The sequence below is a fragment of the Talpa occidentalis genome, unplaced genomic scaffold (genome assembly GCF_014898055.3).
Source record: "Talpa occidentalis isolate TD23 unplaced genomic scaffold, MPIMG_talOcc4v2.1 talOcc4.9, whole genome shotgun sequence".
Taxonomy (NCBI): domain Eukaryota; kingdom Metazoa; phylum Chordata; class Mammalia; order Eulipotyphla; family Talpidae; genus Talpa; species Talpa occidentalis.
Genome location: NW_023605305.1, coordinates 69,898,000 through 69,925,740, shown reverse-complemented (window position 1 = coordinate 69,925,740; position 27,741 = coordinate 69,898,000). Strand labels below are relative to the sequence as shown.

General features: G+C 57.6%; 2 protein-coding genes across 4 annotated transcripts; one reads left to right on the top strand and one right to left on the bottom strand.

Moving 5' to 3' along the window:
* Nucleotides 1-453: 453 nt before the first annotated feature.
* Nucleotides 454-16,940, top strand: DBN1 (drebrin 1). 3 transcript variants are annotated; one of them, XM_037500918.2, is made up of 15 exons: nt 454-685; nt 5,207-5,262; nt 5,860-5,972; nt 6,450-6,524; nt 6,655-6,801; nt 6,918-6,995; nt 7,243-7,394; nt 7,486-7,549; nt 13,075-13,134; nt 13,235-13,358; nt 14,152-14,289; nt 14,601-14,771; nt 15,139-15,773; nt 16,088-16,190; nt 16,363-16,940. In XM_037500918.2, the coding sequence occupies exons 1-15, from the start codon at nt 600-602 to the stop codon at nt 16,431-16,433; spliced, it is 2,073 nt and encodes a 690-aa protein (XP_037356815.1). In that variant the 5' UTR covers nt 454-599; the 3' UTR covers nt 16,434-16,940. The 3 variants fall into 3 exon arrangements, with proteins under 3 accessions (XP_037356815.1, XP_037356814.1, XP_037356813.1); XM_037500917.2 differs by lacking the exon at nt 14,152-14,289; XM_037500916.2 differs by lacking the exon at nt 14,152-14,289 and having other exon boundaries at nt 16,085-16,190.
* A 619-nt stretch (nt 16,941-17,559) lies between these two features.
* Nucleotides 17,560-18,955, bottom strand: PRR7 (proline rich 7, synaptic). Its single transcript, XM_037500922.2, has 2 exons — nt 18,324-18,955; nt 17,560-18,109 (listed from the first exon to the last, which is right to left on the bottom strand). The coding sequence occupies exons 1-2, from the start codon at nt 18,724-18,726 to the stop codon at nt 17,712-17,714; spliced, it is 801 nt and encodes a 266-aa protein (XP_037356819.1). The 5' UTR covers nt 18,727-18,955; the 3' UTR covers nt 17,560-17,711.
* Nucleotides 18,956-27,741: the final 8,786 nt, after the last annotated feature.

Sequence of the window (27,741 nt, the reverse complement as noted above, 5' to 3'; positions counted from 1 at the left end):
TAGACCAGGGATGGCGGTGGGTGAGGCTGGGATGGAGACAAATTAAGCACGGAGTGGGGTCGGGGCGGATTGGATTGAAGGGGGTTAGGGATTGGGACAGGAGGAGTGCAAACGAGAGGGATGAAGCTGAGTCCAGAGAGGAGGTGGGAATCTCGCTTAAGCAGGGATGGGGCTGGATGTGGGGCTGGGGAAGAGGGTGAGCCACCAGGTTGGCAACACGAGAGGTGCGGCCTGAGGACAAGGGTGGGCAGGGCTCGGGGGCGGAGGGGCAGAACAGCCGCGGGCGCGGCGCGCAGGGGCGGTGGGAGAGGGGCGTGGGGGCGCCCCGGGGCAGGCCGGGAAGGGGGGGCGGGCCTCCCCCTGAGCCGGGCCGAGGCGGCGCTAGGACCGAGCGAGCGGAGGGAGAGAGCCGGGCGGAGCCAGCGCCCCCCGCCCCCCGCCGGCCGGCTCCCCTCCCCCGGCCCTGGCTCGCTCGCTCGCAGCGCTGCAGAGGTTCCGAGGCGGCGGCGAAGGCGACTCCCTCTTTCTCTCCCTGCTTCTCCGTCCGTCCGTCCGTCCGTCCGTGCGTCTGTCCGTTCGACCTCGGTCCGGCCCGAAGCATGGCCGGCGTCAGCTTCAGCGGCCACCGCCTGGAGCTGCTGGCGGCGTACGAGGAGGTGATTCGGGAGGAGAGCGCGGCCGACTGGTGAGCCCCCCGCCCCCGCCCCCCCAGCCCCTTTGTCCCCGCGCGGCCGCCGCGCGCCTTTGTTTCCACCGGCCCCGCCGCCGGCGAAGGGGGGAGACCCCAAAATGGTGCAGCGGCTCGGGAGGGTCTGGGAGGGGCTGCCTTTGTGCGCGCCGGGGGAGGGGCCGGGCCGGGCGGGGCGCAGCCGGGCCCGAGCGCCCGGAGGCGGCCACAGTCGCGCGGGGGAGCGGTGGCCGGTCGGGTGGACGCTGGGGCCAGATGCGCCGCCCGGGGCCCCGGGGCCGGCGCGAGCTCGTCCCCCGCCCCCTCACCCCACCCGCGGCCCGGGCACAGGTGTGCACGGGGCGGCCAAGGGCACCTTCGCCACCTTCGAGCAGGCGAGGACCGGGCGGGGACGGGGCGGGGACCGAGCTAGCGGAGCCAGCGCAGCCTGCCTGGCCCTGCCCGGCCCTGCCCGGCCCGGCCACTGCACAAAGGAAAGCCTGGGCGGGGGAGGTGCGGAGCCGGTGGGGGGCCGGGCGCCCCGCCCATCGGGGGCCTCGCGGTGCTGGGTGTGATGGAAAGACGTTCATTGCCACATGGCAACCGCCAAGTGACTCCTGTTTCTCTCTGGGGTCGCGGAGGAGGCAGGGATGAGTCCTCCTCCCCGACCTGAAAGGGATTGCAGGGACTAGACTGCTAGGCTGGGTGATGCCAAGAGAACCCAAGTACCCGCCTAGGGGGCCAGCTGGGGTGCCCGCGAGGAAGCCCAGGAGTGCTCAGGTGTGGGGCGAGCCCCCAGAGAGGGATGAGGGGTTCCGTAGACCCGCTGAGCTCCCAGTCCCATGGTCCAGAGGCAAGAGGCTTGCAGCTTCCTGGTGGGAGAGGAGCTGGGCTGCCCTCTCTCCTCTTCCCAGCTGTTGTCTCCCCCTGAGCTGCGGAGGGGATCACCACCTGCTTTGGAACTGGAGTCCTTTTGGGTGGCAGGAAAAAGCTCAAGGGTTCCACACTGCCCCATTCAGGAATTATCCCCTCCCCCCCACACACAAGATTTTCTTCTCATGGAGCAGGTGCCCATTCTGTTTCCTAGACTTCTCCCTCTGATAGGCAGGAAACTGAGGCACAGAATGAGGGCAGATCTGAGGGGCCCCACTTGGGCCAGCCTCCCTCTTGTGCTGGGAGGGACACTGACCTGGGGGCTGGAGGAGGGGATAAAATGACCAGGCATCCATGCCATGGTACTGCAGCACTGGCTGGCGGCCAGGCCTTGAGGGATGAAGCGAGAGATGAGCTCTCATGTCCTGCAGGTCAGTCACAGGAGAGGCCAGCACAGGCTAAGCGGGCAGGCGGCCCACCCGTTGTCCTATCCCTGCCCCTAGGGGGCTGAGATCATGGGAGGAGTTCAGGGCAAGTGGCCAGCTTGGCTTGCTGGAGGAGTTGGCCTGGGCTATGGGCCCTGTCTGGAGAGGGGCACAGTCCACTCCCGGCCCCCCCCATCGACTTCTAGTCTAGAGGGGTGCTGTCTACCACCATCCCATTTGCCCCCAGCCCCCCCAGAAGCAGAGCTCTGACAACAGGACCACACAACCACTGCTGGCCCCTCTCCTGTCAGCAGAGGCCTGGGCTCCCACCACCCAGCAGCATCCATGTGGCCAAAAGGAGTTATTCATCACTGGTGTGCGTCACCCCCCCATCTGGGTTGTGTGTGGGACACACACAGATGCACACCCGCACCCTCGCACTCCAAGGGCCCAGATAGCATTTCATAAAAAGAGTGTGAGGATTCTATCCTGCAGAAGAGGGCATGAGTGCCAGGAATGCCTAGCACGTAATCAAGAGGAAGTAGGATCTCAAGACTCAGGGGCAGACCCTGCACGCAGAGGCCAGAGGAGGGCATCTTGAGTAAAATTGCTACCTGGGCAAAGGGCACTTGCCCCTACCCTCCCTTAGCTTGCCTCTGAGTGGCTGGTAGGGGGCCAGAGGGAGTTCTCTCTTAGGTGGTGGGCCTCAGAGATGGATCACTGCCCTGGTGCTGGGAGCAGGGCACCCAGGAAGCCAGGTCGTATAGTGGGAAGAGTCAGTGTTGCCGTGGATTTAAAATAACTCACTGTGACTGCACATAGTCCCTGTTCTCCGGTCCTTTTGAAAAGAGAGAGAGAGGGGATCAGATTCAACCAAATCTGTGATACCCAAGGGCCTTCCAGTTCTAACATCCTCAGTGTGAATGATGGTCCTGAGGGGTCCACCTGTCCTCAGCCCATCCCTGGATCTTCCTGGAGCTGCTCCATCCCAGCTTCCACTCACTTCAGCTTAGATAGTTTCTCAGTTTGTCAAGTATCACAAATTCCTGCTGGTATTGCTCTGGGCTGCATCCTGGACCCAGACAGCAACATGTGTGGATTGACTGAGTCAGACTCCCCACCTTGACAAAGCTTATAGTCTTTCTGGGGATTGGAGCTGGTGAGACACGTAGAGATGTGGGCCCCCCGCCCCGACTCCTTGTGGCTTCACGAGCTCCCACCTGCCCGCCTGGTAGTTCTCCTGTGTTTGAGAAGTACTGGTCTGCTGAGACCTGGGGCAGGTGGTTCAGATACCTTTTGGCATCCCTCCAGGATGTGCTAAGTGCAGGGAGGGTGCAGTTGGGAGGATTAGCTCAGGCCTTTCTGGGGAGCTGGTGTTGGGGTGCTCAGAGATTTCAGCTAGGGGTGGGAGTGGGGTGGAGAAGACAGGTTGGCCTTTCTGTGAAGGGAGCCACACATGCAAAGGCTCGAGGGTGGACAATATGCAGGGAGCCATTTGGTGTGACCCAGGTTTCCGGTGTGGATACAGAGGATCTGGCTGGAAATGCAGGCGGGGTGGAACTCAGGGTTGAAGGCCTGCTGAAGGCTTTGAACTTGGCTATGGTTTCTGTCAGGTAAGGGTCGTGGAGAACAGAATAGGTGATCAGAGGCAAGCAGAAGAGGGTCGAGCATGGAAGAAGCAGGACAGTGTTCCTGGGCAAAGCGAGGGCTGTCAGTCCTCCCATATCTAAAGCCATGTGGGAACCAGGATCGCTGCATTCTGCCTCAGTTTCTTGTCTGTGGAATGAAGAGGGGCAGCCCCTGTTTCTCTGAGGGCCCTTTGTTCACAGTGGTGGGTTAGAGTGGTGGACAGGTGGTGAGACAGCTGTGCTTGGGAAGCAACTGCCAGGGCTGAGGCTCCGGCAACAGTTGGACCAGGCCCTCCTGGCCCCACAGCCCACCTGTGTCCCTTTCAGGGAAGGGAGGGATCCCCAGGCCTGGGGTGTCACCCTGCCATTTGGCCCTGGCGAGGAGGATTTACTCTGACCTCATGGGGGTTGGGCCAGACCCTCCTCCCTGCTGGTCTCCCTCCTCCCTTCCCCGTCTCCCTCCTCCCTCTCTTCCTGCTCTCCTCCCCCTTTCCTTTCCTCTGTCCCTCCTTCAGTTTCTCTGTATCCCTTCTCTTTAGCCCTTTCTCTGGTCTTTCTTCCTCCACCTGGTCTTCCTCCACCTCTCCCCCCCTTCCCTTTCCACCTTCCTGCTCTTGCCTTCCCGGCCCCCAGCCCCAGTCTCCTGTCTCAGCTGTAGGGAATGTGCCACTTGGGAAGGGGCTGAGCACGCCTTAGTCTTCAGGGCTCCTGACCAGTCCTCCCAGTGGGCCTGCAGAAGGAGCGGGCTCTGCCTTCCCATCGGTGAAACGAATGCTGTATCTCTGCTACTTAGGGAGAAAAAGCTGGGGCTGAAAAAGCCAGGAAGAAGAAGGAAGGCTGGTAGGTCAGCTTTCTGGTGAAATAACCCAGTCCCAGGAGGCCAGGGCCCGGGCTTGGGCGGAGGCGGCCTAGGGGCTGGGCGGCTCGGAGAGCACAACCACCCAGGGACCATAGTCTGGGCGAGAGTGACCGAGATGACCTCATCCCCATTTCGGAGAGGCGGAGATTGAGGCCGAGGGCGGGTCCCTAGGGTCCTTTGTGTTCAGGAGAATGCAGCTGGGGTGGGCCAGTCGTGTGCCAATTGCTGGGTTGCCATGGTTACGGGGGGATGCCCAGAGCTGAGCTAGCACTAGGTTCTCTTTCCTCACTCCTCCCTCTCTGGGGGGCGGGGGGGGGGGGATGCACATGCCAGGTAGGTTCCTGGAGACGACCAATCCGGGATGAGAAGCATGGTAGCCAGGGAACGGTAACCAAGGAACCGTCGCCTTGGAATCTCCATCAGTGCACACCGTCACTCGCTTCCTGGGTTGTAGGCTGCCAGAGGCAGGACTCAGAGGATGCGACACCTGGGCTTCCTTGCAGTGAAGCTACCAGGCAGCAGTTTTTACTCTATGCTTACTCCTCACCTGACCCAGGCCCAAGGGTGCCCCCATTATAAGACTGAGCCTCCAGCCAGAAATGGTGCCTATCCCTGTTGTCATGGCTACCAGGGAGTGCTGGGCTTCGAACCCCCAATCTTGTCCTGTTCCCTCTGTGTCCCTCCTCTTCCCCAGAGCTGTCCCCACCCAAAATTGGCCCTCATAGCTGACTGAGCAACTCTTCCCTCCTCCCAGGGCTCTGTACACATATGAGGATGGCTCAGATGACCTCAAGCTTGCAGCGTCAGGAGGTAAGAATTCCAGCCATTCCTTTGCCTTCCTCTCTGCCGCCCCCTCCTCGGATTGTTTTCTTCCCCATCCTCCTGGCTCCGGGCCACCTCCTTACTTGCATAGAGCAGATCTACACTTGTCTGGCGGGTGTCCTTCCTCTCATCATTCTTGCAATCCCCAGGGTGAGGAGGGAGGGAATCTTGTTTCCTGTTTGATTATAAGACTGAGCCTCAGAAAGGGAGAGTGACTTGTCCAAAATCACACAGCTAGAAAGGAAGTGGCTGGCAGGGGTGGCCCAGATCACCCCCACTTTCTCCAGTGCCCAAGGCTTCATTTCACTTTACTGGGCACTAGCACCACTTGGGGCAGGAAGATGAGTGAACAAATTCTTCCTCAGTCCTACCTCGAAATTAAGCCCAGAAGATTTAAAGGTAAAGCTCACTCCTGCCTGTTGTCTCTCTCTCACACCAACCCAGAACTCTGGGCTCCTGACCAGGTCTTGGAGGCCAGAAGACTCCGGGGCGGGTGCCCACAGAGGAGTCTTTCCTTTGGGTTCCAAGCCCTTTGTGGGTAAGGGTTCAGGAGGGGAAGTCCTGACACCCTCCTGATTCCCCCAGATGGGGGCTTACAGGAACTCTCGGGCCACTTTGAGAACCAGAAGGTGATGTACGGCTTCTGCAGTGTCAAGGACTCCCAAGCTGCTCTGCCAAAATACGTGCTCATCAACTGGGTATGCAGCTCTGGGCTGGGGAAGGGAGTGGAAGGCCCCAGAACAGTCACCCTCCACCCTCTGATACCACTGGAAAAAACCCACTAACCCTGGGAAGAAAGCCAGGGGCCTCAGGCTGCTGTCCCTTTTTTTTTTTTTTTTTTTTTTTTTAAAGATTTATTTTTATTTATTTATACAAGCACTGGGTACAGTCAGAATCGTGGGAGGGTGAGAGAATTCACCAGAGCCAGAGCGGGGAGCAGAGCAGGCAGAAGGACCGAAGTACACTGCTGAGGGGAGCAGCGGGCGGCAGGAGAGGTCTGTGCGCCATGTGGGACCCTCCTCCGGTGGCCGGGGAGCAGCCAGGGATCGAACCGGCGCTGCAGAGGCTGCGGGCAGCTTCGCAACCCAGCGCTCAACCGCTGCACCACCGGGGAGGCCCAGGCTGCTGTCCCTTAATGTCCTTTACCAACACCCTTTTCCCTGAATGCTTTGCAGGTGGGGGAAGACGTGCCGGATGCCCGAAAATGCGCTTGTGCCAGCCATGTGGCCAAAGTGGCTGAGTTCTTTCAGGTGCGGAGGGGCCTGGTCTCCTAGGGGAGGGGCCGGGGCTCCTGGGGCCCGCCGGCCAGCCTCGGGGACTGTGTGCTGGGGATGCTGACTGGCAGAAGCCATGCTTCCTGAACACCCCATCCTGCCACAGGGCGTCGACGTGATCGTGAACGCCAGCAGTGTGGAAGACATAGATGCGGGCGCTATTGGGCAACGGCTCTCCAATGGGCTGGCGCGGCTCTCCAGCCCGGTGCTGCACCGCCTGCGGCTGCGCGAGGACGAGAATGCGGAGCCCGTGGTCAGTGTTCACCCCCTCCCGGCCTTGAGTCCTCACAGTCCTTACCTGTGAGTGTGAAGGCTTCTGGAATCCTCAGCCTGCCCTCTGTGCTCATGCTGGGCCATTTGACTCTCTAGGGCACCACCTATCAGAAGACGGATGCGGCTGTGGAAATGAAGCGCATTAACCGCGAGCAGTTCTGGGAACAAGCCAAGGTGGGCCCCTGATCCTACCCCATGGGGTAGCTCTGGGCTTCTCACCCTAGGTTCCTGCCTTCAGCTGTGTGTCCCACCCCATGTATTCCTGCAGCTGAAAAAGCGAGCCCTTTGGCCTGGTGTCCTTAGAGCTCAACCCCTGAACTCTCAGAACCGCCCTTCCTAGACCTAGGTTGGGGAGGACTGGAGGGTCAGGGGCGGGTCTCCAGGCTCAAGGCCTACACTGCCTTGGCCCTGGGGGTTGCAGAAGGAAGAAGAGTTGAGGAAGGAGGAGGAGCGGAAGAAGGCCCTGGATGAGAGGCTCAGATTTGAGCAAGAGCGAATGGAGCAGGAGCGGCAGGAGCAGGAGGAGCGGGAACGGCGATACCGAGAACGGGAACAGCAGATCGAGGAGCACAGGTGGGCCCACCCCAGCCCTGGCCACCAGGCTCCATGTGGTGTCCATCTGTGGTTCTGCCCTGAAAGGGTACATGCCCACTTATCATTCCAGGAGGAAACAGCAGACTTTAGAAGCTGAGGAGGCCAAAAGGCGGTTGAAGGAGCAATCTATCTTTGTAAGTTCTTTGTTGGGACCCCCAGTTTCCTCGTCGGGGAATGTGGATGGACCCTGTGTTCCTGGGCCTCATGGGGAAAACAGTGACCTGGGGACACTGCTAGGAATCTGAGTACCTCTGCATGGACTTGGGATGTCTTGGAGTATCAGTCCTGCCACCCCATGACGTGGGCCTCTGGCTCTGTCTGTGGAAAGAAATCTCCCGGGAGAAACTTACACTTTAGACAGTCTATTTTGACCTAGACCCTCATGAGCCAGGCTTCCCCCTGCCAGCTCCCCAGTCAGACAATGGGTCTTGGTGTGGATTAGACATGCATGCTTCCCGCACTTAGGAGGCTTGAGGTCTTGACCCATAACAAAGGTGCTGCAGAGCCCCACAAATGATTCTTGGCTAGTGCTCTGAGCACTTGTGCACAAGTGTGCAGTGTCTCCTTCAGAGCACCCCTTGCTCCTGCGGTGCTACCTAAACAAACCTCCGGACATTGGGATGACCTATGGATTGACCCTTTGAAAACAGTGGAGTCTAGTCTTCATGCTTTGAATTGAATTTTATCCTTCAGAAATAGCTGAGCATGGAGCACATCACAGGGTGGGCAATATAGGTCTGGATTGAGATTATGATGGACAGATACTGGGTTGTGGGGATGCAAACCAGTTCCAGGGTCGCCCCCCATAGGAGGATGGGAGGGAGGAGGTAGGACAGCTCTGCAGCCACTGTCATTAAGTGACCTTTGTAGGGGACTCCAAGCACATCAGGCCCTGGTGGAGTGGAGATGATTTGTGCTTGGTAAATTCCATCATCAGTCATTCATGCAATAAACCCTTGTTACTTCCCATGTGTGGAGTTGGAAACATGTGGAAATCAAGATGGGCAAGATCTTTTTTTTTTTTTAAAGATTTATTTATTTATGCATATAAGAACTGGGGTACAGGCCAGAGGTTGGGGTGTGAGGGGATTCACCAGAGACAGAGTGGGGAACACAACAGGCAGATTGTGAAATACACTGCTGAGGGGAGCAGCAGGCGAGTCAGGAGAGGTCTGCTGCACCATGTGGGTAGCTCCCTAGCCGGGGGATTGAACTCATACTGCAGTGGCTGTGGATCGCTTCATAGGTTGCGTCTCAACCCCTTGCTCCACCAAGGAGGCCCAAGATGGGCAAGATCTTTTAAAATTAATTGATAAATTTATTTTTTTTAAAGATTTATTTATTTATACAAGCACTGGGTACAGTCAGAAGTGCGGGAGGGTGAGAGAATTCGCCAGAGTGGGGAGCAGAACAGGCAGACTGACGAAGTACACTGCTGAGGGGAGCAGCGGTTGCGGCAGGAGAGGTCTTCGTGCCATGTGGGACCCTCGCCGGCGGTCGGTCGGGGATCGAACCGGCGCTGCAGAGGCTGCGGGCAGCTTCACAGCCTAGTGCTCAACGCTGCGCCACCCGGGAGGCCCGATAAATTTATTTTTAATTGCAGTAAAATGTATCATCTTAGCCTTTTTAAAAAAGATTTATTTATGCATACAAGAGCTGGGGTATAGACCAGAGGTGTGGGGGGTGAGAGGATTCACCAGAGACAGAGTGGGGAGCAGAACAGGTGGATTGACTGAAATACACTGCTGAGGGGAGCAGCGGGTGAGACAGGAGAGGTCTGCCTCACCATGTGGGTTTCTCCCTGGCTGGCTGGGGATCGAATTCGTGCTGCAGAGGCTATGGATTGCTTCGTAGTGTGGTACTTAACCCCTTGCGCCATTAGGGAGGCCCTGAAAACACTGTTGAGTAGCAGGCGAGACAGGAAAGGTCTGCCGTGCCATGTGGGTATCTCCCTGGCTGGCTGGGTATCAAACTCGCGCTTCAGAGGCTGCAGACAGTTTAATAGCGCTGCGCTCAACCCGCTGTGCCACTGGGGAGGCCCAGTATAGTGTTTTCAATATTCATCAGAGTGTTGTTCCTTTTTTAAGGCTAGTAATGCCATTTGTGTGTATACATCACATCTTACCCATCCAGAGCAAGGTCTTTTTGAAAAAAACTATTTTTATGAAAATGGATGGGTGTTCTAGCAGGTCAGTGTGATGGCAGTACAATTACAATTGTCTTCTAAGGTCTTCTAAGGAAGGTTCCAAATGACAAACTTTGGGATTTAGAACTATAAAGTGTTTTATCTTAGCTTAAGAAAGCTTATTCTGCTTTCTCTTATCTAAAAATTGCATTCCTTGTCTGAGTGCCCTTTTTGCTTGGGCAGCCAGGGGTCTCCATGTATTTGAAAGTGCTCATGCACTCCAGTGCTCTTGACCTTAATTGTTAGTGTATTGCGCTCTGTCATGCCCATTTTTCTAACTTGTGTTGATGCTGTTCACATTGTTGGTGGTTTGAACTTTTTTTGTGGTAAGCTGCCTCTGGCCCTTTTTTGAACAAGATTGAGGACCCTAGCAATATTACCATAGCAGAGGGCAGAGTACCAGCAAAGGCTGGTGGGATACACACTTATGAGAAGGCAAGGGCCTGGCTAGAGTGCAGTGGATGAGGATCAGGGGAAAGTTGGGAAGAGAGAGCAAGGTCAGAGAACTTTACATTTCATTCAGGAGGACACAAAGTTGTAGTTGGAGTGACAATCCTCAAGGGGGGTTACTCTGAAGGGTCAGTCCCCTAATGCACCATGACATAAAAGTTTGTGGTTATGTGCCCCTGTTACTTCAGCATCTTACCCTGCAGCTTTTTCTTGACCTATATCAGTCTCTTCTGTCCCATTAGCCACAGGGATACCAGGGGGCACCAATTAAGAGGCTTTTGGTAGAGTGAATTTGTTTGAGCAGCTATGTATCAGCCAAACCTTGTGCTGGCCATGTACCCACAGACTCAGGTTCTCATTCTCTGTCACCCACATAGGGGTAGGGAAGGTGATCCCAGAGACAGGAAATTTTGACAGTCATCTGCAGTGTGCCTGGAACACCTTATGGGGCCCAGAGAAGGAAATGACCTGACTAGGCCAGGGACCTCTCCCCAGGAATCCGTGCCCATACTGAGGCCAGAAATGGGAAGAGTTAGACCTGGGTGGGGGTCAGGCATTTGGGGAATAAGAGATTCCTCTCCCAGGCCAAGGTATGGAGGTGGAGAATGGTATGCAGAGTCTAGGAGCTCCAGCCACACTGTGCTGATGACTTGATCTCTTCATCTCAAAGGATATGTGGGTGAGTCAGGGCAGGGGCTAGATACAGCAGGGGGAGGGAATGTGGGCCCTGCAAACCTAGGGTTGCAATCCTGAAACATAGTGAAATGGACATGTGATGTAAGTAGGGACTGATGTGGACTGCAGCAAAGTTGACAGCGCACACTCAGTGCCCGGGTGGCAACAGCACAGCTCTGGTCAGTGGCTACCTTGGGGAATAGAGACTAATGTTGTCAGAGCTTCTGGCATTTCAAGAAAACTAGAGTTCCCCATTTTGAACTTCCTGATTTTGAAGCGGTGGCAACTAATTAATGTATTTAAAAACATAATACCAGCAAAACAAAAACCATGTTGGGCCATATTCAGCCAATCCTTACTATGGCTCATGGAAGCCCCCTTTTTAAAAAGATCTGTGTTAGCAACTTGCTATGATAGGTATTATTAGCTGTAGTCATCATGCTATACATGACTTAGTTATTTTATAACTAGAAGGACTTAGTTATTTTATAACTAGAAGTTTGTACTTTTTGACCTCCTTCACCCATTTCCCGAGTCTCCCACCCCTAGCCTCTGGTAAATACTAAATCTATTCTCTGTTACTATAAGCTTGGTTGTTTTTTTTTGGGGGGGGAGGGGCTTAGATTCCACATGTAAGTGAAATCGTAGCCTCACATTGTTTTTCTCATTCTGACTTATTTAACTTAGCATAATGTTCTCAAGGTATGAGGACCAGGACCTCCTTGGTGGTGCAGGGGTTAAAGACACAGTGCTATTAAGCTATCGCCAGCCACTGCAGCATGAATTCAGTCCCCGCTGGCCAAGCAGCTAACCCACATGCCACAGCAGACCTCTCCTGTCTCACCCGCTGCTCCCCTCAGCAGTAGATCTGCCTGTTCTGCTCCCCACTCTGTCTCTGGTGAATCCTCTCATCCTTCACACCTCTGGCTTACATCCCAGTTCTTGTATGCATAAATAAATAAATCTTAAAAGATATGAGGACTTGTCAAGCGCCTCACACATGGCAAGATATCCTCCTTTTTATGGCCGAGTAATATTCTGTTACTCTATCCATTCATCCATTAGTGGACACTTAGGTTGCTTCCATGCCTTGGCTAGTGTAAATAAAGCTGCAGTGAGCGTGGGGGTGCATACATATTAGTGATTTTGTTTCCTTCAGTTAAATACCCAGAAGTGGAGTTGCTGGATCATATGGTAGTTCTATTTTTTATTTTTGGATCCTCATTGTTTTCCATAGTGACTACACCAATTTACATTCCCGCCGGCAAGTACATAAGGCTTCCGTTTCCTCTATATCCTGCCCACACTTGTTATCTCTTCTTGAAAATAGTCATTCTGACAGGTGTGAGGTGATACCTTCACACAAACTTTTGATTTGCATTCCCGGATGACTAATAATGTTGAACACCTTTTTATGTATGCCTGTCTTGGTCATCAGTATATATTCTGTATCTATTCTTTGGAAAATGTCTATTCAGCTCCTCTCCCTATTTTTTTTTTTTTAAAGATTTATTTATTTATTTATACAAGCACTGGGTACAGTCAGAAGCGAGAGAGGGTGAGAGAATTCACCAGAGCCAGAGCGGGGAGCAGAACAGGGGAGCAGAACAGGCAGACTGACAAAGTACACTGCTGAGGGGAGCAGCGGGCACGGCTGGAGATATCTGCATGCCATGTGGGATCCTCGGCCGGGGATTGAACCGGCACTGCAGAGGCTGCGGGCAGCTTCGCAGCCCAACGCTCAACTGCTGCGGGAAGGCCCATCCATCCTCTCCCTATTTTTTAATTGGAATGTTTTGTTTGCCATTGAGTTCTTAATACATCTTGAATATTCAGATCATAATTTGCAACTATCTTCTCCCATTCAGTAGGTCACCTTTTTGGTTTTTTTTTGTTTTTTGTTTTTTAAGATTTATTTATTTATTTGTACAAACACTGGGTATAGTCAGAAGCGCAGCAGGGTGAGAGAATTCACCAGAGCCAGAGCAGAGAGCAGAACAGGCAGCAGGACCGAAGTACACAAATTAGGGGACAAGAGCAAGGAGGCAAGGGATGAATGAGGAGGTCTCAGTCATGAAGCCATAGTCCAGGCATCAAGGGTGGGTCCAAGAAGCGTTAGTTATAAAGCAGAGTGCACTCCTGAAAGGCCCCAGGTGTCTGGTTGAATGTGGGGGTAAAGGAGCAGGAGAAGCTGAGTTGTGCTAGGGGACTCATGATGGGGAGGTGAAGGGGGCAGAGGGGCCAACTCCATCCCTTCATGCCTGACTATGGCAAAAAATATGGGGACTGTAAGGAGACCACCAGCTCCTGTGGGGGTGGGGTTCCTAGGACACATCACTTGTTTTCCAGGGTGACCAGAGGGATGAGGAGGAAGAGACCCAGATGAAGAAGTCAGAATCGGAAGTAGAGGTGAGAGCTGTGAGGTGAAGTAGAGGTGAGGGCTGGTGAGGCTGGCAAGACTGCCCTAGCAAGGTCCAACCTGGCCCTGAACCCTTCCGTGTACTCCCAGGAGGCAGCGGCCATTATTGCCCAGAGGCCTGACAACCCACGGGAGTTCTTCAAGCAGCAGGAACGAGTCGCATCGGCCTCTGCAGGCAGCTGTGATGTGCCCTCGCCCTTCAATCACCGACCAGGTAGTCCTGGTCCCACTCCCACCTGACCCCCACTCCTCAGGTGTTGGCCTTGACCCTCTTTGGGACTCTTTCTCAGAAGGGGAGCCTTGCCCCAGGACTCCTTGGAGGAGGCAAGGCCATTCATCAAATGTGCTTCCCACCACTGCCGCATGTGGGGGTGCAGGACTGAGAAAGGCTGGGATGGACCTTGTAGCGCCCTGGCCAGAGGAGTGGGTAGTGCTGGAAGCTCTCTGGGCAGCTCTGGCCCGGCCTCAGGCTTCCCTGGGCTACAGCAGTCCTGTGGGGGTTGAACAAGGTTTTGCCTGAAGGGCTGTGGGTGCATGTGGGGTGGGCTCTTCCCTTGTGGCTGAGTCGGAGCAGCCTGGAGCCTGTGCGCCTCCACCAGTGTTCCCTGATGAGATACTCTCTCTGCAGCTTCTGTGTCCCCGTAGCGCATCCTTCCATTCTGTCTGCTGGTGTGGATGTGTCTGCCCCTGCCCTGTGCTTGGCCCAGTGCTGGGGATCCAGCTGGGCAGTCTGTCCTGGGCATGTGCTGCTCAGACTGGCTGTGTGGGGGCTCCTTGCTGTGTGTTGCTGGTGCTGGTGGGAGTTGGCTCTTGGCTTGAGACTGTGGCCCAGCTTGGCTGAATGTGCACCCTGGCTGAAGGCAGCTTGGACATCCAGGGCCAGCCCCTGGGGGGGCGGGTGAGGCCTTGGGGTGGGGGTGACTGACCCTTTCTTGTCCTCTGTCTTTCTCTCTGTCTGTCTCTCTCTCTCTCTCTCTCTCTCTCTCTCTCTCTCTCTCTCTCGGCAGGTCGTCCGTACTGCCCTTTCATAAAGGCATCGGACAGTGGGCCTTCCTCCTCCTCCTCTTCCTCCTCCTCCCCTCCACGGACTCCCTTTCCCTATATCACCTGTCACCGCACCCCAAACCTCTCTTCCTCCCTCCCATGTAGGTAGCAGCCCCTGGCCTCGGCGGGGGGGTAAGGAGGGCCCCGCTTCCCAGCCTCACTCCCCCAGCCTGACCGCTGATTTCTGGCGTTTGTCCCCAGAGCAGGTACTGCCTGCCTCTTTCCCCTGGCCCTGAAGGGGCTCTGGCCCCCAGGGGCCTGGCTTACAGGGTCTGGAGCTGTGGTCTGGCCCCCCCGGGTGCCTGGGGAGCTCCCAGCCCCCACTCAGACTCCAGAGAGGTCCAAGGTGGACAGTCCTGGTCCCACCTGGCTCCTTGGCCTTCAGTGACCAGCCTCGGGGTTTGTTCCACAGGCAGCCACCTGGACAGCCACCGGAGGATGGCACCCACTCCCATCCCCACCCGGAGCCCGTCTGACTCCAGCACGGCCTCCACTCCCATCGCTGAACAGATAGAGAAGGCCCTGGATGAGGTCACATCCTCACAGCCTCCACCACTGCCACCACCACTCCCACCAGCCCAGGGTGAGTGAGGGGCCCTAGGTCTGGGAACCCAGGTGGCCATGGAAACAACTTCCTAGGCATCTGGGCCACCAATCACCCACACAGACTGCTGGCCTGGAAGTGTATTGAGTTAGACCCACCTGAGCCTAGGTCTCTCTCCCAGGAGTGGGCCTTCCTCCCAGGCAAATTTAAAACACTAGGTAAAGGGCAGCAGGGCCCAGTGGTACTGGACGGTGCTCTGAATGGATGTCTCAGTGGAGGCCATTTTTCCTGGAAGTCACTGACTTCCAGTGAGTGGGTGGGCAGGGTACTGGAGGGTAGCTGCCCAGTGACTGCAGCCTTCTCCAAGGGAGAGCTGATTCCGTCTCCTCCATCTGTGCTGTGACAGAGATCCAGGAACCCAGCCCTGGCTTGGATAATGAAGAGACCAGCAAGGAGGCCAGAGCAGTAGCCCCTCAGGCCTGGGCCAGCCCTATGGAGGAGCCCCCTCAGGCACCAGAGCCTCCCAGGGGTCCAGGAAGCCCCACGGAGGACTTGATGTTCATGGCATCTCCTGAGCAGGCTGTCCTGGCTGCCCCTCTGGAGCCTGCAATGGCCAACATCCCAGCAGCTGACGCCATTGAAACCAACATTGCCGCTGCTGACACCGCTGTTGCCAACACTGTCACCCCCACCGCTGCCAGCCTCATTGACCTATGGCCTGGCAATGGGGAAGGGGCCTCCGCACCCCAGGCTGAGCCTAGTGCTCCTATTCCACCCTCGGGTGCTGAGGTCGCTCTGGCAGAGGTACCCCTGCTGGACGAGGTGGCTCCAGAGCCACTGCCCCCAGCAGGTGAAGGCTGTGCCAATCTTCTCAATTTTGATGAGCTGCCTGAGCCACCAGCTACCTTCTGTGATCCAGAGGAGGAAATAGAAGGGGAACCCCTGGTTGCAGCTATAGAAGAGTTGGATCAGGAGCCAGAGCTGGAATCAGAGCCCCACCTGCTGACCAATGGCGAGACCACCCAGAAGGAGGGGACCCAGGTTGGGCATGGGTAGCCTGGTGGTGGGGGGCTGGGAGTCAGGGCTGGTTCAGGGAACAGACCCTGCATTCTTGGGATTTGCAGCAGTACTCCCCCCCACCCCCACCCCCTTTCGTGGTGACCCACATTATTAGGGGAAGCTCCTTTACATTCACCTTCCCTGGGCCAACTATGCTTTTGTTCCCAAGGTAGGCATCTGTTTCCTTGGCAACCACTGCTGGAATCACTGGTTGCTAGAGAAACCGGCCCAGGCCTGGTAGGTCGGCCTTAGTCCTGCTGGGTGGGGCCCAGTGACCTGGTGCTTTCGTCCAGCAGGCCAGTGAGGGGTACTTCAGCCAATCACAGGAGGAGGAATTTGCCCAATCGGAAGAGCTGTGCGCAAAGGCTCCGCCTCCTATGTTCTACAGCAAGCCTCCAGGTAGTAGTGGGGAGGTTAATGGGAAGATTGGGGGGTTGGGGGGGATGTTGGGTTTAAGATGTGAGCAAGTAGCCTCCACGCGCACTTACAGTGAGCACAGCTTCCCGGAGTTGGATGACACAACCATCTGCTGGGCCATCTCTTTAATTCATCTCTCTTCCAAACACCGTAGAAATCGACATTACCTGCTGGGATGCAGACCCAGTACCTGAAGAGGAGGAGGGCTTCGAGGGAGGTGATTAGCCAAGGCACCAGCAGGCTCAGGCTGCCCTTGCCAAGGCCGCCCACCTGTGCCGGCCTCCGGCCAGACGGCCCGCTGGGTCTGCGCTCGCAGCAGCTCCGCCTGGCACCCATTCCGGATCCGGCCCTCGCCGGGGACATGGCCGCTTCCCTACCCACAGGGCCCAACTTTTACAGCTTTTCTCTTTTTTTTAAAGTTGATAGGAGACTTGTACAGTTGACTGGTTTTCCTCCCGTTGGTAGTTGAGACGCTGTTGCAGATTCCACCCCCTCCCCGCCCGGTCCTGATTGTAGCTCTTAGTCCTCCCCGGTCACTTAGTTGGCGGGGGTGGAGGCCTCACCCTGCTTGGGGCCTGGCGTGGTGGGGAGCTCTGGTGGGAAAGTGTCCCCCCACCTCTTTCCTAGTTTTATGTTTCTTGGAAAAATAATCACTTTGTATTCTCTGTCCAGGGCTTCAGATATTTTGCACGAATTTTAAAACATGGCAATAAATGGCTCGTGGGCTCTGGCTCCCTGGGACCCCATCCCCGCCCTTCTCTTGACCACTCCCCGCCTGGCCAAAAGGAAGTAGCAGGCCCAGCTGGGGCCCCTCAGCTCCCCAGCCCTTTCCTGCCCCCTCCTGCTGGGCAGGTCCCAGGCTGGAGGCCCTAGGCGTGATTCAAGTCAGGGCGATGGGTGGGGCCTAGGGCTTGGGCGGCCCCTCCCCGACTCCTCCCTCTTTGCTTGGGTTCCTTTTTTCACGTTCAGTAACTGTTTTTTGGAAAGCACAAACTTCTGTAACGGGTCGTGCTCATGTCTGTTAATAAAGAAATCCAGATCCCTTCGGGCCTGCTGCTCCCGGCCTCCAGGGGCTGTTCTGGGGTGGGTCACCCCTCCCGCCCTCCCCCCATCCCAATTCCACCCCCTGGGCAGAAAAGGGGAGGGCGCCCTCGACCAGAAATCAAAGACAGGGAAGGTGGGGCTTGAGATCCTAAGGGAACCATCCTCTGGTCTGAAGCAGGCTGACCCCGGGTGTTAACTGTGTGTTCTCGGGCGAGCTGTAGCCGGAAAGTGCGTTTGGGTTTCCATCCCCTGGTGGCACGCCTGGCCGCCAGAGCCTTTGGGCGCAAGCAGTGGGTGCCCCCTCCGCTTGTACCAAACCAGATCACACACCTTTATTATCCTCAAAATGTAACAAACGGGGTAAGAAATCCCTCCCTCCCTCCCCCCACCCCCCTGCAGTCTAAGGGGAGCATTTAAAAAGCCCCGCAGTCAGGCCAGGAGTCCGCGGGTGGCGCCCCTCTATACGGCTGTAGTCCTCCCGAACAAGGGGATGGAGACCGGCAGACGCCAAGCTCCGTGCTCCAGCGGCTCCCGGCTGCTGAGCTCCGAGTCGGTCCAGCTGGGGAAGACGCGGCGGCCGCGGTCCGCCTGCAGGCAGAGCGCGGGGCAGGGCGGCGCGGGCCGCGGGGCGCTGGGCAGGTGCAGGGCGGACGAGTAGCCCCGGTCCAGGAAGAGGGGCTTGTAGCTGGGCGGCGGCTGCTCCTGCTTCTCGGAGCTGTCGCGGCGGCTCAGAAAGGGCGTGACGATCTTGCGGTAGAGGCCGCGCGTGTCCGTGAGCACCTCGCTGTAGGGCGGCGGCGGCTCGGCCATCAGCACCGCCTCTTCGTAGCACGGCGGCTTGGACATGTCCGACTCCGCTGCGGAACGGGAATTGGTCCCGGTGGGTGCGGCCCCCGCTCCCAGCCTCTCCCGGGGGCGGGCGCCGGCCCCAGTCCCCGGCCCGCCCGCTTCCTCCGCCGCGCGGCGCGGGAGGCGGTTCCGCGGGGGCCGCGCGGGCGAGCGGCGAGCCCGCCCCGGGGCCGAGCCCGCCCCCCGGCGCCCGCGTCGCCCCCGCGGGAGGGCGGCACTTACCTTGGCGCGGGTAGCTCCAGGGCCGCGGCGGCACCGAGAGGTGCGGCGGCGGCGGGTGCGGCGGCGCGTGCGGGTGCGCGTGCGCGTGGGGGTGCGCGTGCCCGTGGTGCAGCAGCGGGTGCGCGTGCCCGTGCGGGTGCGCGTGCGCCGGCGCCTCGAGGCGGCCGCGGAGCGGCGGCGGCGGCGCCAGGCCCGGGGGGCTCCCCGCCAGGCTGCCCTCCAGCTCGAGGGGCTCCAGCTCGAGGGCGCGTAGGTTCTGTTCGCGCAGTCGCTCCTCCTGGCGCCGTTTGAGGCGGCGGCGCAAGAAGCTGCAGAAGCAGCACAGCAGGACGATCAGCCCCCAGATGAGCCAGAAGCCCGCGAAGCACGTGAGGAACGTGTAGGTGCCCTGGGACATGACCATGGCGGCGGCGTCCTCGCTGCTTCACTGGGCGCTGGGCTCCTCCGCGCGGCCCCGGGCCCGCGCCACGCTCCCAGGCGCCGCCAGCGTCACTCGGGGCCCGCGGCCGGGGGCTGCCCGCGGCGGGGCGCAGGTGGCGCGCGCGTCGGCGGGGGACGGCGGCAGCGGCGCCCGCTCCTTCCCATGGCGCCGGCGGGGCGCGGGAGCCTCACCCGGGGCCGCGCGGGACCTGCGGGACAGACACGGGCGGTGAGGGCGTGCTGCCCCCGCGGCTCCCCGCCCCCGGCGCGGCCCCGGGGAGGCCGCCGCTGCGGGGACCCCGCGCTCCCGGGCCCGGGGACGGCCGGGCGGGGATGACGTCACGCCCGGGCTTCCCCGGCCGGGTGTTCCCGGGGCTGCGCGGGACCCGGCGCCGCCGCCGGGCGCTGGCGCGGAGGGGGCTCCGGAGGGCCGGCAGGGGGCGCGCGAGGGCCGGGCTCGGCTCGGGGCGCCGGGCCCTGCTCCCACGTCCCCGGGGCGTGAGCTACCCCGCCCCGCCGGGGCCTGAGACCCGCGGGCAGACTTCCCAGGAGGCCGCGGCGGCGTCTCGGCGCGCTGGCTTTGCGGCGGGGAAATGTTGGTCCATCTGGAGCCCCAAAAGCAGCGCTCCGGCGCCCCGCTTCAGCCCCGTGCACGCGCCTGGCAGCCCGGCAGTCTGGACCACGTATCGCCGGCTGCCCGAGTCGAGGAACGTCGCGCCCGCCCCGCGGCCGCCGGGTCCGCGCCGCCCGGGGTGGGGGCTGGGCGTGCGAGTCCGGCTGCCACTGCGCGCCACCAGCCCTGCCTTTGTCTGCGCCGCCGGGCGTGGGCAGGTCCCTCTCTTCCTTTCCTCTAGGCGCCTCCGCCCGCCGGATCCCAGCTCCTTCGCGGCTTCCCGTGCCTCCTACCCTCGCTTGCAGCCCCACTTGGCCCTGCCCTTCTAGATCCGGGCCGCTGCATCGCTTTCCCCCAATTTCTTTGTATCTATGAAGAGCGAACACTAGCTGGTCTTTGTACTCCTAGACCCTCACCACTGCAGATGGGCAGCCCTGGTTCCACTTCCTCACCACAACGAGAGTTAAAGGGAACCTTTTATCCTGGGGTATGTAGGAGGGGGTCCTGCCTGACTGATGGCAGGCGAGTGTTCTCCACTGTAGCAGAACAGAAATGGGCCCTTCCTGAATATCTTATACCCAGGGGCTTTAACACACAACCCTTGGGGTAACTGGAATTATTCCTACTTTATAGATGAGGGAGTGGGGGAAGCAATTCGCTGTGTAGATGGCAGCTAGCAGAGCTGTAATTTGAACCCAAGTCTAGCCACAGCCCTAGCATGGGGTGGGGGAGAGCTGCTGCTTGAGCTTTGCGGGCCCATCCAGGAGCCCCAGACACCCATCCTCAGCGTGCCCAAGGTGCACACACATGCAGCTCCGTGGGCCTGAGCTGTCTTAGTCTGGGAGCAAGCTGGGGGGAAGCCAGGCCATAGATCACACCACACTTCTCCCCAGATGGCTCCTGACTCTTTGGTTGCCTTGTGTCATGTGCCATTTGGTGCCTGTGCCAGTTCCTTTCTCCTGGTGCCTGCGTTCCAGAACAGACAATGGCAGGAACAATAGCTCCACCCGCCCCCTCCACAGCCCCACCATGAGGCTGCCATGGCGACGCAGCCCAGATAGAAACACGATGCTGCCAGTCACTGGGAGTTAATTAAATCTGTTGTTCTCCTTTTCTTGAGCCCACAGGAATTTTCAAGAATGCTCTGAGGAAGCTGGTACTAACTGGAGGGCTTGCAGGCCTGTGGGTCAGCAAAAGCATATTTCTGGGACTGGAGATGATGGGATTTAGCGGAATTAGAAATATCTTAAGGACAACCCACTGCATGTCAGGCCTCCTTCTAGGCTTTTTGCACACAGTCATATGATCTTCAACACCATCTGCTCCCCTAGAGGTCCTGCCCATTAGACAGATTAGAGAGACTCAGAGGGGGAAATGACTTGCCCTGGGTCACACAGCTAATAAGGATAGGAGCTAGAATTTAGACTGCATTGAAATCCAAAAACCATGTAAAGGGTCTCCCTGGTGGTGCAAGGGGTTAAGCACCACACTATGAAGCAATCCACAGCCTCTGCAGCACGAGTTCGATCGCCAGCCAGGGAGCAACCCACATGGTGAGGCAGACCTCTCCTGTCTCGCCCGCTGCTCCCCTCAGCAGTGTATTTTAGTCCGTCTGCCTGTTGCTTCCCGCTCTGTCTCTGGTGAATCCTATCATCCCCCTGCATCTCTGGCCTGTACTCCAGCTCTTGTATGCATAAATAAATAAATCTTAATAAAAAAAAAAATCCAGGTAAAACCTTTCCCCTTCCTGCTGAGTGAGATGTAAATGAAAAGCCAGGTGCCTGTGAACACTCAGCACAAGAGGATTTGGCAGCCCTGGGGACACTGGGGAGACAGGCCAGCTTGTAGCCAAATGGCCCTTTCTGTTCCTTCCCTGTCAGGCCCTGGTGCTTCAAGCCACCAATCCTTAGCTCAAGAGTGGGACGAGGCTACAGGGTAAAGGGGAGATGGAATGGCAGCTCCAGAGTGAACTAGGGACAGGACAGGGACTGGGCATTAGGATAGAATGTACCCAAGACCTGGAGATGCCACTGTGGCCCCTCAGGCAGGAGGCATGCTGCATTTTAGACTAGGTAGGATGGGTTGGAAAGAGGAAGTCTCTTGTGTGAGGCCTCACGGCTGAGCTGGCCCTCTGACCCCACTCTGGCTCCAGTGCTGTTTGAGTGGGCGGGGAGTTGATGTTCCATACCCCCTGCCCACAGACTATGGCTTCACTCAGTGGTGCTATGGCAGCCCCAGCGGGCTGGAATCCTGCTTTGATCTAGCCCCCCAAATTTTCAGTACATTCTCATCTAACCCGCCGTACACACACACATACACCAAGATTCTTCAGACCAGCCTTCTCAAAATTTCCCAAATTGCTGTCCCTTCAGCCCTCCATACCTCTGTGCAGGTATTGAGAGCCCTTCAGACACAGACCCTATCTGGCAGCCTCTTGCTCAAAGCCACCTCCCCGTCCCCTTCTTAGCAAATACCTGCCATTGGGCCACCTCCAGCTGTGCGAGTAGACCTTCAGACAGACTTATCCTTAAATGTGCCATTTCATTATTTGTTTTCTGTTTCCTGTTCTTTTCTTACCTGCTTGCAGGTTATCTGAACATTTTTTTAGGACTCTATCTAGATTTATTTGTAGTCTTATAGTTTTATATGGTTTTCTCAGACCACATGCTCCTTGGGAACAGAGCAGGGGGATGAAAGCAAGACCCAGTGGGGTGATTTTTAACCTCCAGACTGTCTCAGTTTTTGCTCCAGTGACCCTGGTGAAGGTTGAGCTAATCCATTTAAACGGTGTGCAGCCATCCAACAAAATTAGCTCTGATGATGGTGACCTCTTAGCCCGGGATGCAGACATGTGTGTCTCTAACATGCTCCCTGCCTAAGGGCTGTCACCACACAGTTCCTGCATTTGCCCTATGAAGGTAGGTAAGAATCTTCCCATTTGACAGATGAGAGCACTGGGCTCAAAGAGAGTAAATCTGAGGTCACAGATCTCTCATTCTAGGGCTCAGTGCACCATTGTAAACACCCACCACATCACTTCTGTGCACCAAGCACCCAAGCAACCCAAACTTAGACCCATTCACTCCATCTGCCACATGCTGTGGTTTCTACACTAAGTGCAGTTTCCCTTCATCTGTCCACTTACTTTGGTCCCCTTGCACCATTACCTGGACTCCATCACCTGGCACCATCACCTGGACTCCCATTACTTTTCTTGGCACCACTCTCTCTACTGCCATGCTGTGTCCTGCCCAGCCTACACACTCTTCACATTGCCCATTTCGCCCAGGCTTCTTGCTAGTCAGCCTCATGGCCTTATCTGTCACTTCAGTGGGAAAGGCATCCCTGAGCCACCTCATCCCCCAGGGCTGGAGGAGCAGCCCATGACATCTTGGTGTCCTGTTGTGGCTGGTGACCAACACCAGAAGTGACATCTGGCACATAGTCACCCAACCACCACTCATGGAAGAAGTGGCTGGCAATGTCCAGTTACCTGTTCGGTCTTTTGGCCGCAGGAAAGGGAACACCTCAAGAGTTGGGTCTGCATCCCAATTCATTCCTGGAAATGTCAGCCAGTCATCAAAATGTCACTGACCAGCTCTCAGCCCTCACAGAGGTTTATAAGCCAGCAGAAGACTCATACGTCTATGTGAATAAAAGGAAAGGACTGTATGCAGGTGTGGACAGGGGCTCTGGTCAGCAGTGAAGACCTGGATGGGAGGCTGGAGTTGCCGGTCAAGTGAAGGGACAGGGATCAGGTGGGATGGGGTGGGTGGAGGGTGACTGCTACCTGTACTGCATGCCCTGCACATGCCAAGCCCGAGGGAGATGGCTGCTGCCACCTCTATTGTACAGATGGGAGCTGGGCTCAGGCACACAAAGCAGGTGGCATGGAACCCAGGTGGAATGCACACTCCGCTATCCTGGCAAGAAGCGCATTTCAGGGAGGCATTGGTGACTTTTTATACCCCTCCACACCAATACAGATGAACTGAGGGTAAAACGACAGTTGTCCCAGCTACCAGTGAACCAGGCCTGAGATTGACCAGACTCCCTTTTCCAGCTAAGCCAAGGTCTTAACTCAAAACCCTCACCCACAGGCAGCATCTCTGTGACCCAACCCTGGCACTAGGCTGGGAAGCCAGGCCTTGGGAAACTGAAAACAGGACAACAGATCAGTCCTCGTGAGCTTGTGGGAAAACAGGCCTTACTTGGGCCAGTGTCACCAGGCTCAGCTATGGCACTGGATATCAGAGGCCAAACTGCACTTAGCTCAGACCAGTGGTTTTCTGTGCCTCATCTCCTCACCCAATGCAGGCACAGTGATCTGTCCCTCCAAGGGACAATGGCCACACTGGGGCAGGGGGAAACATCAATACCCTCTTCTGAGGGACAGCCTGATAGAGCCTGCAGAGCACTGAAGGGGGAGCCATGGATTCAAATCCTACTTCCTCCCTGAGCTGTTGACCCCATCCTGGTGGCTACTCCCAAGCTGAGCTGAAGTTTCTTCATCCATAAGGCAGGGATGAGACAATGTGATGATGCCAAGGGATGAGGGGTGTGAAAATGCTTCAAGACCAGCATATACAGCTGCACATGACACACCAAATGCCAGCACCTCAAGAGGCCAAATGTAGAACCCAGTGGAGGTGCTACTTATACACCAGCGGGAGACGGGGTCGGGGGGAACCAAATTTTTCAGTCACTTTATCAGGGATCAGAGGTCTCAGGACACAGTTCAGGGATGTACTTGGTTGGTCCACAGCCAATTTTTAAAAAATATTCTGATTAGTTCCCAACATTTAAAAACCAGATTTTACATAAAAGTCTGAATTTCTAGCCCATTTTAAAAACTGGACAATGTAGTCATTCACACCAAGCCCACACAAGCTGCTGCAGCCCAGCAGCTCCCTTGACTACTTCACTCATCCCATTGCCCCCAAGGCCCTGGGGTATTTGGGTTTCTAACCCCTAAGCTATACTTAGCACTCACAGGGTCCACATGGGCCCAATTTTGCTAGTTGCTTCTTCCCACACCCAGGGCTACAAGGTGATCAGACCAGAGAGCCCACACACCAAGGACTAGGGCTTGGGAGAGGTTGGGGGGGGGGAGGTGGGGGAGGGGCCTGGGGGGGGCTCTAGAAGATTGAGGTACCCAGTATCCCCCAAGAGAGAGACTATAGAGTGGAGGGCCAAATAGCAACAGAGCCCTACAAAGCACTGTGGGGTGTGGGGAGGACAAGAATCTGGGTGATTTCTCTGGAAATATGTAGCAAGGCCCAAAAGATTGAGTTTCCTCATTGGAGGAAATGGGAAAAAGGGTTAAGAATGTTCTAGAAAGTTCCACATTCTCTTCTGCCTGGGTCACAGGAGCTATTATGTTGCGCAGAGAAACCTGCACTGGGAATCTAGCTCTACCACTTACTAGCTGTGTGACCTTGGGCAAGTCACTTAACTTCCCCGGGCCTGGGAGTCTTCATCTCTAAAATGGGAATAATAAACTTACCTTGCACCATTGTGGTAAGGGTTAGGAGATAATGGATGCAGAGCAGGAGCAGAATGAAAGGAGCCTGGGAATAATTTCAAAGGTACTCCTTCCTGTGGGAGACTCAGCCTGCCTTAGGGACCTCCTGTCTAAGGGCATCTTATGCCAAGGCCTCAAATGTTCACCACAATGTTACCAATGTCCAGAACACCTCCCTGAATAAAGGAAATCCAAGGATGGCTGTGACCACTGGGATGCTGGGTCTGAGGAGGCATGCGGTCAGGGCTGGCATCTGCTGAGTCAGGCCCAAAGAGCTGGCAGGAGGGCAGTTTCTCTCCCCAGCACACTGCCCTCTGAGGGGAGGTTGGGAGGGGAGCCAGGGGTCATTTCCTCTGACTCAGCGGCCACTCTTCTCCCAGAGGAGCTCCTCTGGAGGACAGGGCATCTCCATGTGGCGCTGGCCTGCCAGCCAGCCAACCTGCACACCACCCAGCACAGTCTGGGCTTTGTGCTCAGACAAGAAAGAGACACTTGTGATTAAGACAATGGGCTGGGACGCTCCCATTTGGCTTGGGCTTGGGCTTCCCTGGATCAGCAATGTCCTTTCCTCTGCTCCTGCCCACGTTGCTCGCACCCCTCCCCAAGAATGGTGGCTTGGAACTAGGAGCAGAGACCAACCGCCTGCCGAGTGAGTCGCGGTTTGGCACATGCCCTGGCCATGAGGGTCAGGGATGAGCGCTTCTCTCCTCTCTTGGGTAAGGGACATCGCCTCCGGGGGTCCCGGTCAGGTCAGTGGTGGTGGTTGCCGGGCACAGACCCTGGACCCAGCCTCCATGCCTCCTCTACCGCGGAAGGCCCAGGGTGGGCCGCCCCCACATTTGCAGCCACCCCAGGAGCCCTGCTGCGACGACTGCAGCCACGTGGGGGCCGGCTCGGGCCCACTGGGCTGCTCGACCCCCACCCCCACTCCCGACGGGCTATAGAGGCAGGCACACCCAGGGTCAGAGGAGCTTAGTCCTCCCCACCCGGGGAGGGGGCGACCCCGCACCCCTTCGCTCCCGGGGCTGCGGCTCCGCGTGGGGTGGGGGAGGGGTGGGAGGGGGCGTCGCCGCCCCACGGCCGCGTTGCCGGGGAGCGCAACCCCGTTGCTGTGGCAACCGTTTCCAAGCGAACCGGTGGCGGCTCGCGCCCGGCTTTGGCTCTCTCGCTCTCTGGCGCCCTCCCTCTCCCTCCCTGCTTCCCTCCCTCTCTCCAGTGCGGGCTGGGAGACGGGCTGGCCGGGGCGGGGGTCCGGGGCGGCGACCCCGGGCCGGGGCGCTGAGGAGCCCGCGGGGAGGGGCTCAGCCCCAGGACCATCTTCCACCCGTGCCCCGTGCCCGCCCGGCCCGCCGCCGCCGCCTCCGCGGTACTCACGGGCCCAGGCATCCTCCTCGAGCTCGTCCTCCTGGCTCGGAGCGAGCGGCGCGGGCCCAGCGGACAGAGCCCCCGGCCTGGGGGAGGCGGCGGCGGCCCGGGGGAGCCGACTGTGGCAGCGAAGGCGGCTCCGAGCGCTGGGCTGGAGCCGCGGGGCGCGCGCACGGGCGCGTACACGGCGCGTCCCGAGCTCGGCGTGCGCGCGCGCGGCCGCCGGGAGGGCCCCACCCCCAGCCACTCGCGGCCGATGGAGCTGCCCGGGGAGCACAGGAGGAGGACCCGGCACATCTGCCGCGCCCGGACTCCGCACGCGGGCTCACCCTGTACAGGGCATGCACGCTCCACGCCACACAGCTCCTGGCAAACAGCTGCCCGGGCGCGGGCACACGCCATGCGACTCGGGGCCCACAATCGGCAGAACACACAGGATGCTCAGTTAAGCATCCTCAGGTCAAAAACCCTGACACACAACAGCTCATCCCGGAAGCCACACACACGCCCAGGCCCCGGCCACATCCTGGGAGGCCCTGCACACATCCAGTGGTCAGGGGTTGAAGCAGGTAGGCACCCCAGCATGGCTCCAACCGCGAAAATACGACAATACGGTCCCTTCTAACTCAGACCTCGCCCACTGTGCCCCCCACAAGCATGCATCACCACTTGGTCACTAGCAAGTAGCAGAGGGAGGAGGAACCAGTCTTTATTTCATGGCCCAGGCCTCTATGGCCCCTGCTCATCTCTAGGGAGAGGGGAACCTTGGTGAATGTCCTACTGTCTAGACTGGGGTCAAGGCTGAACCTGGATGTCCATCAGCCTCTTAACTGGATTGTTTCTAGTCCAACTTCTCTACCACAAAAAGATGATCTTCCAAAAACACCCTCCACCCCTACGTCAGCCAGCACATTTTGGGTTGTGACAGAACATACCAAATAGGTTTGAGCCTGAGGGGGACTCATGTCCAAGGGTAGCAACTCTGGCTCCATGGTTCCAGCAGTGACTTCAGGCATTATCCGCCCTCTCCTCTCCACTTTCTTCTGTGCATCATCCTCGTGCAAACTCTCCCCCAAATGGTGGCAAGGATGATCCAAAGCTTTAGGCTTTCACTCTGTCACCTCGCAATTCTTTCACTAGTTCTAGTAACTCCCACCTCTCACTCCCATGCTCCACTGACTGACTCATCTCAAATGTCCATTGGTGAATAAATCCAGGTGGCCATGACTGGGGAAGGGGACATGTGTTCAACACACCAGTATCTATAATCTCTTTCAGTGTAAGCACCCTAATTTCATCAGGGGGACTCACTGAACTTCATGGGTTTCCCCAACTGTCCTGCTCCCCTGATGCACATTGGGCAGGTTCCCAGACAGACATTTGAGTTTGAAGTAAGACTCAGTGATGCAAAGGCCCTGATGAGAAATGGGGTCAGGATAAGACCCCAGAGCTTCCCCAGTTATTGTTTTCCCTATCAGTTCCCTGCATATCCTTTA

Excerpts from the sequence above, each read along its gene's own strand:
- PRR7 (XM_037500922.2), bottom strand. The coding sequence starts at position 18,726 with ATGGTCATGTCCCAGGGCACCTACACGTTCCTCACGTGCTTCGCGGGC. Across the intron at positions 18,110-18,323 it reads CTGGAGCTACCCGCGCCAAG|CGGAGTCGGACATGTCCAAG; the intron begins GTAAGTGCCGCC and ends CCCGTTCCGCAG.
- DBN1 (XM_037500918.2), top strand. The coding sequence starts at position 600 with ATGGCCGGCGTCAGCTTCAGCGGCCACCGCCTGGAGCTGCTGGCGGCG. Across the intron at positions 14,772-15,138 it reads ACCACTCCCACCAGCCCAGG|AGATCCAGGAACCCAGCCCT; the intron begins GTGAGTGAGGGG and ends GTGCTGTGACAG. Across the intron at positions 15,774-16,087 it reads CCCAGAAGGAGGGGACCCAG|GCCAGTGAGGGGTACTTCAG; the intron begins GTTGGGCATGGG and ends TTCGTCCAGCAG.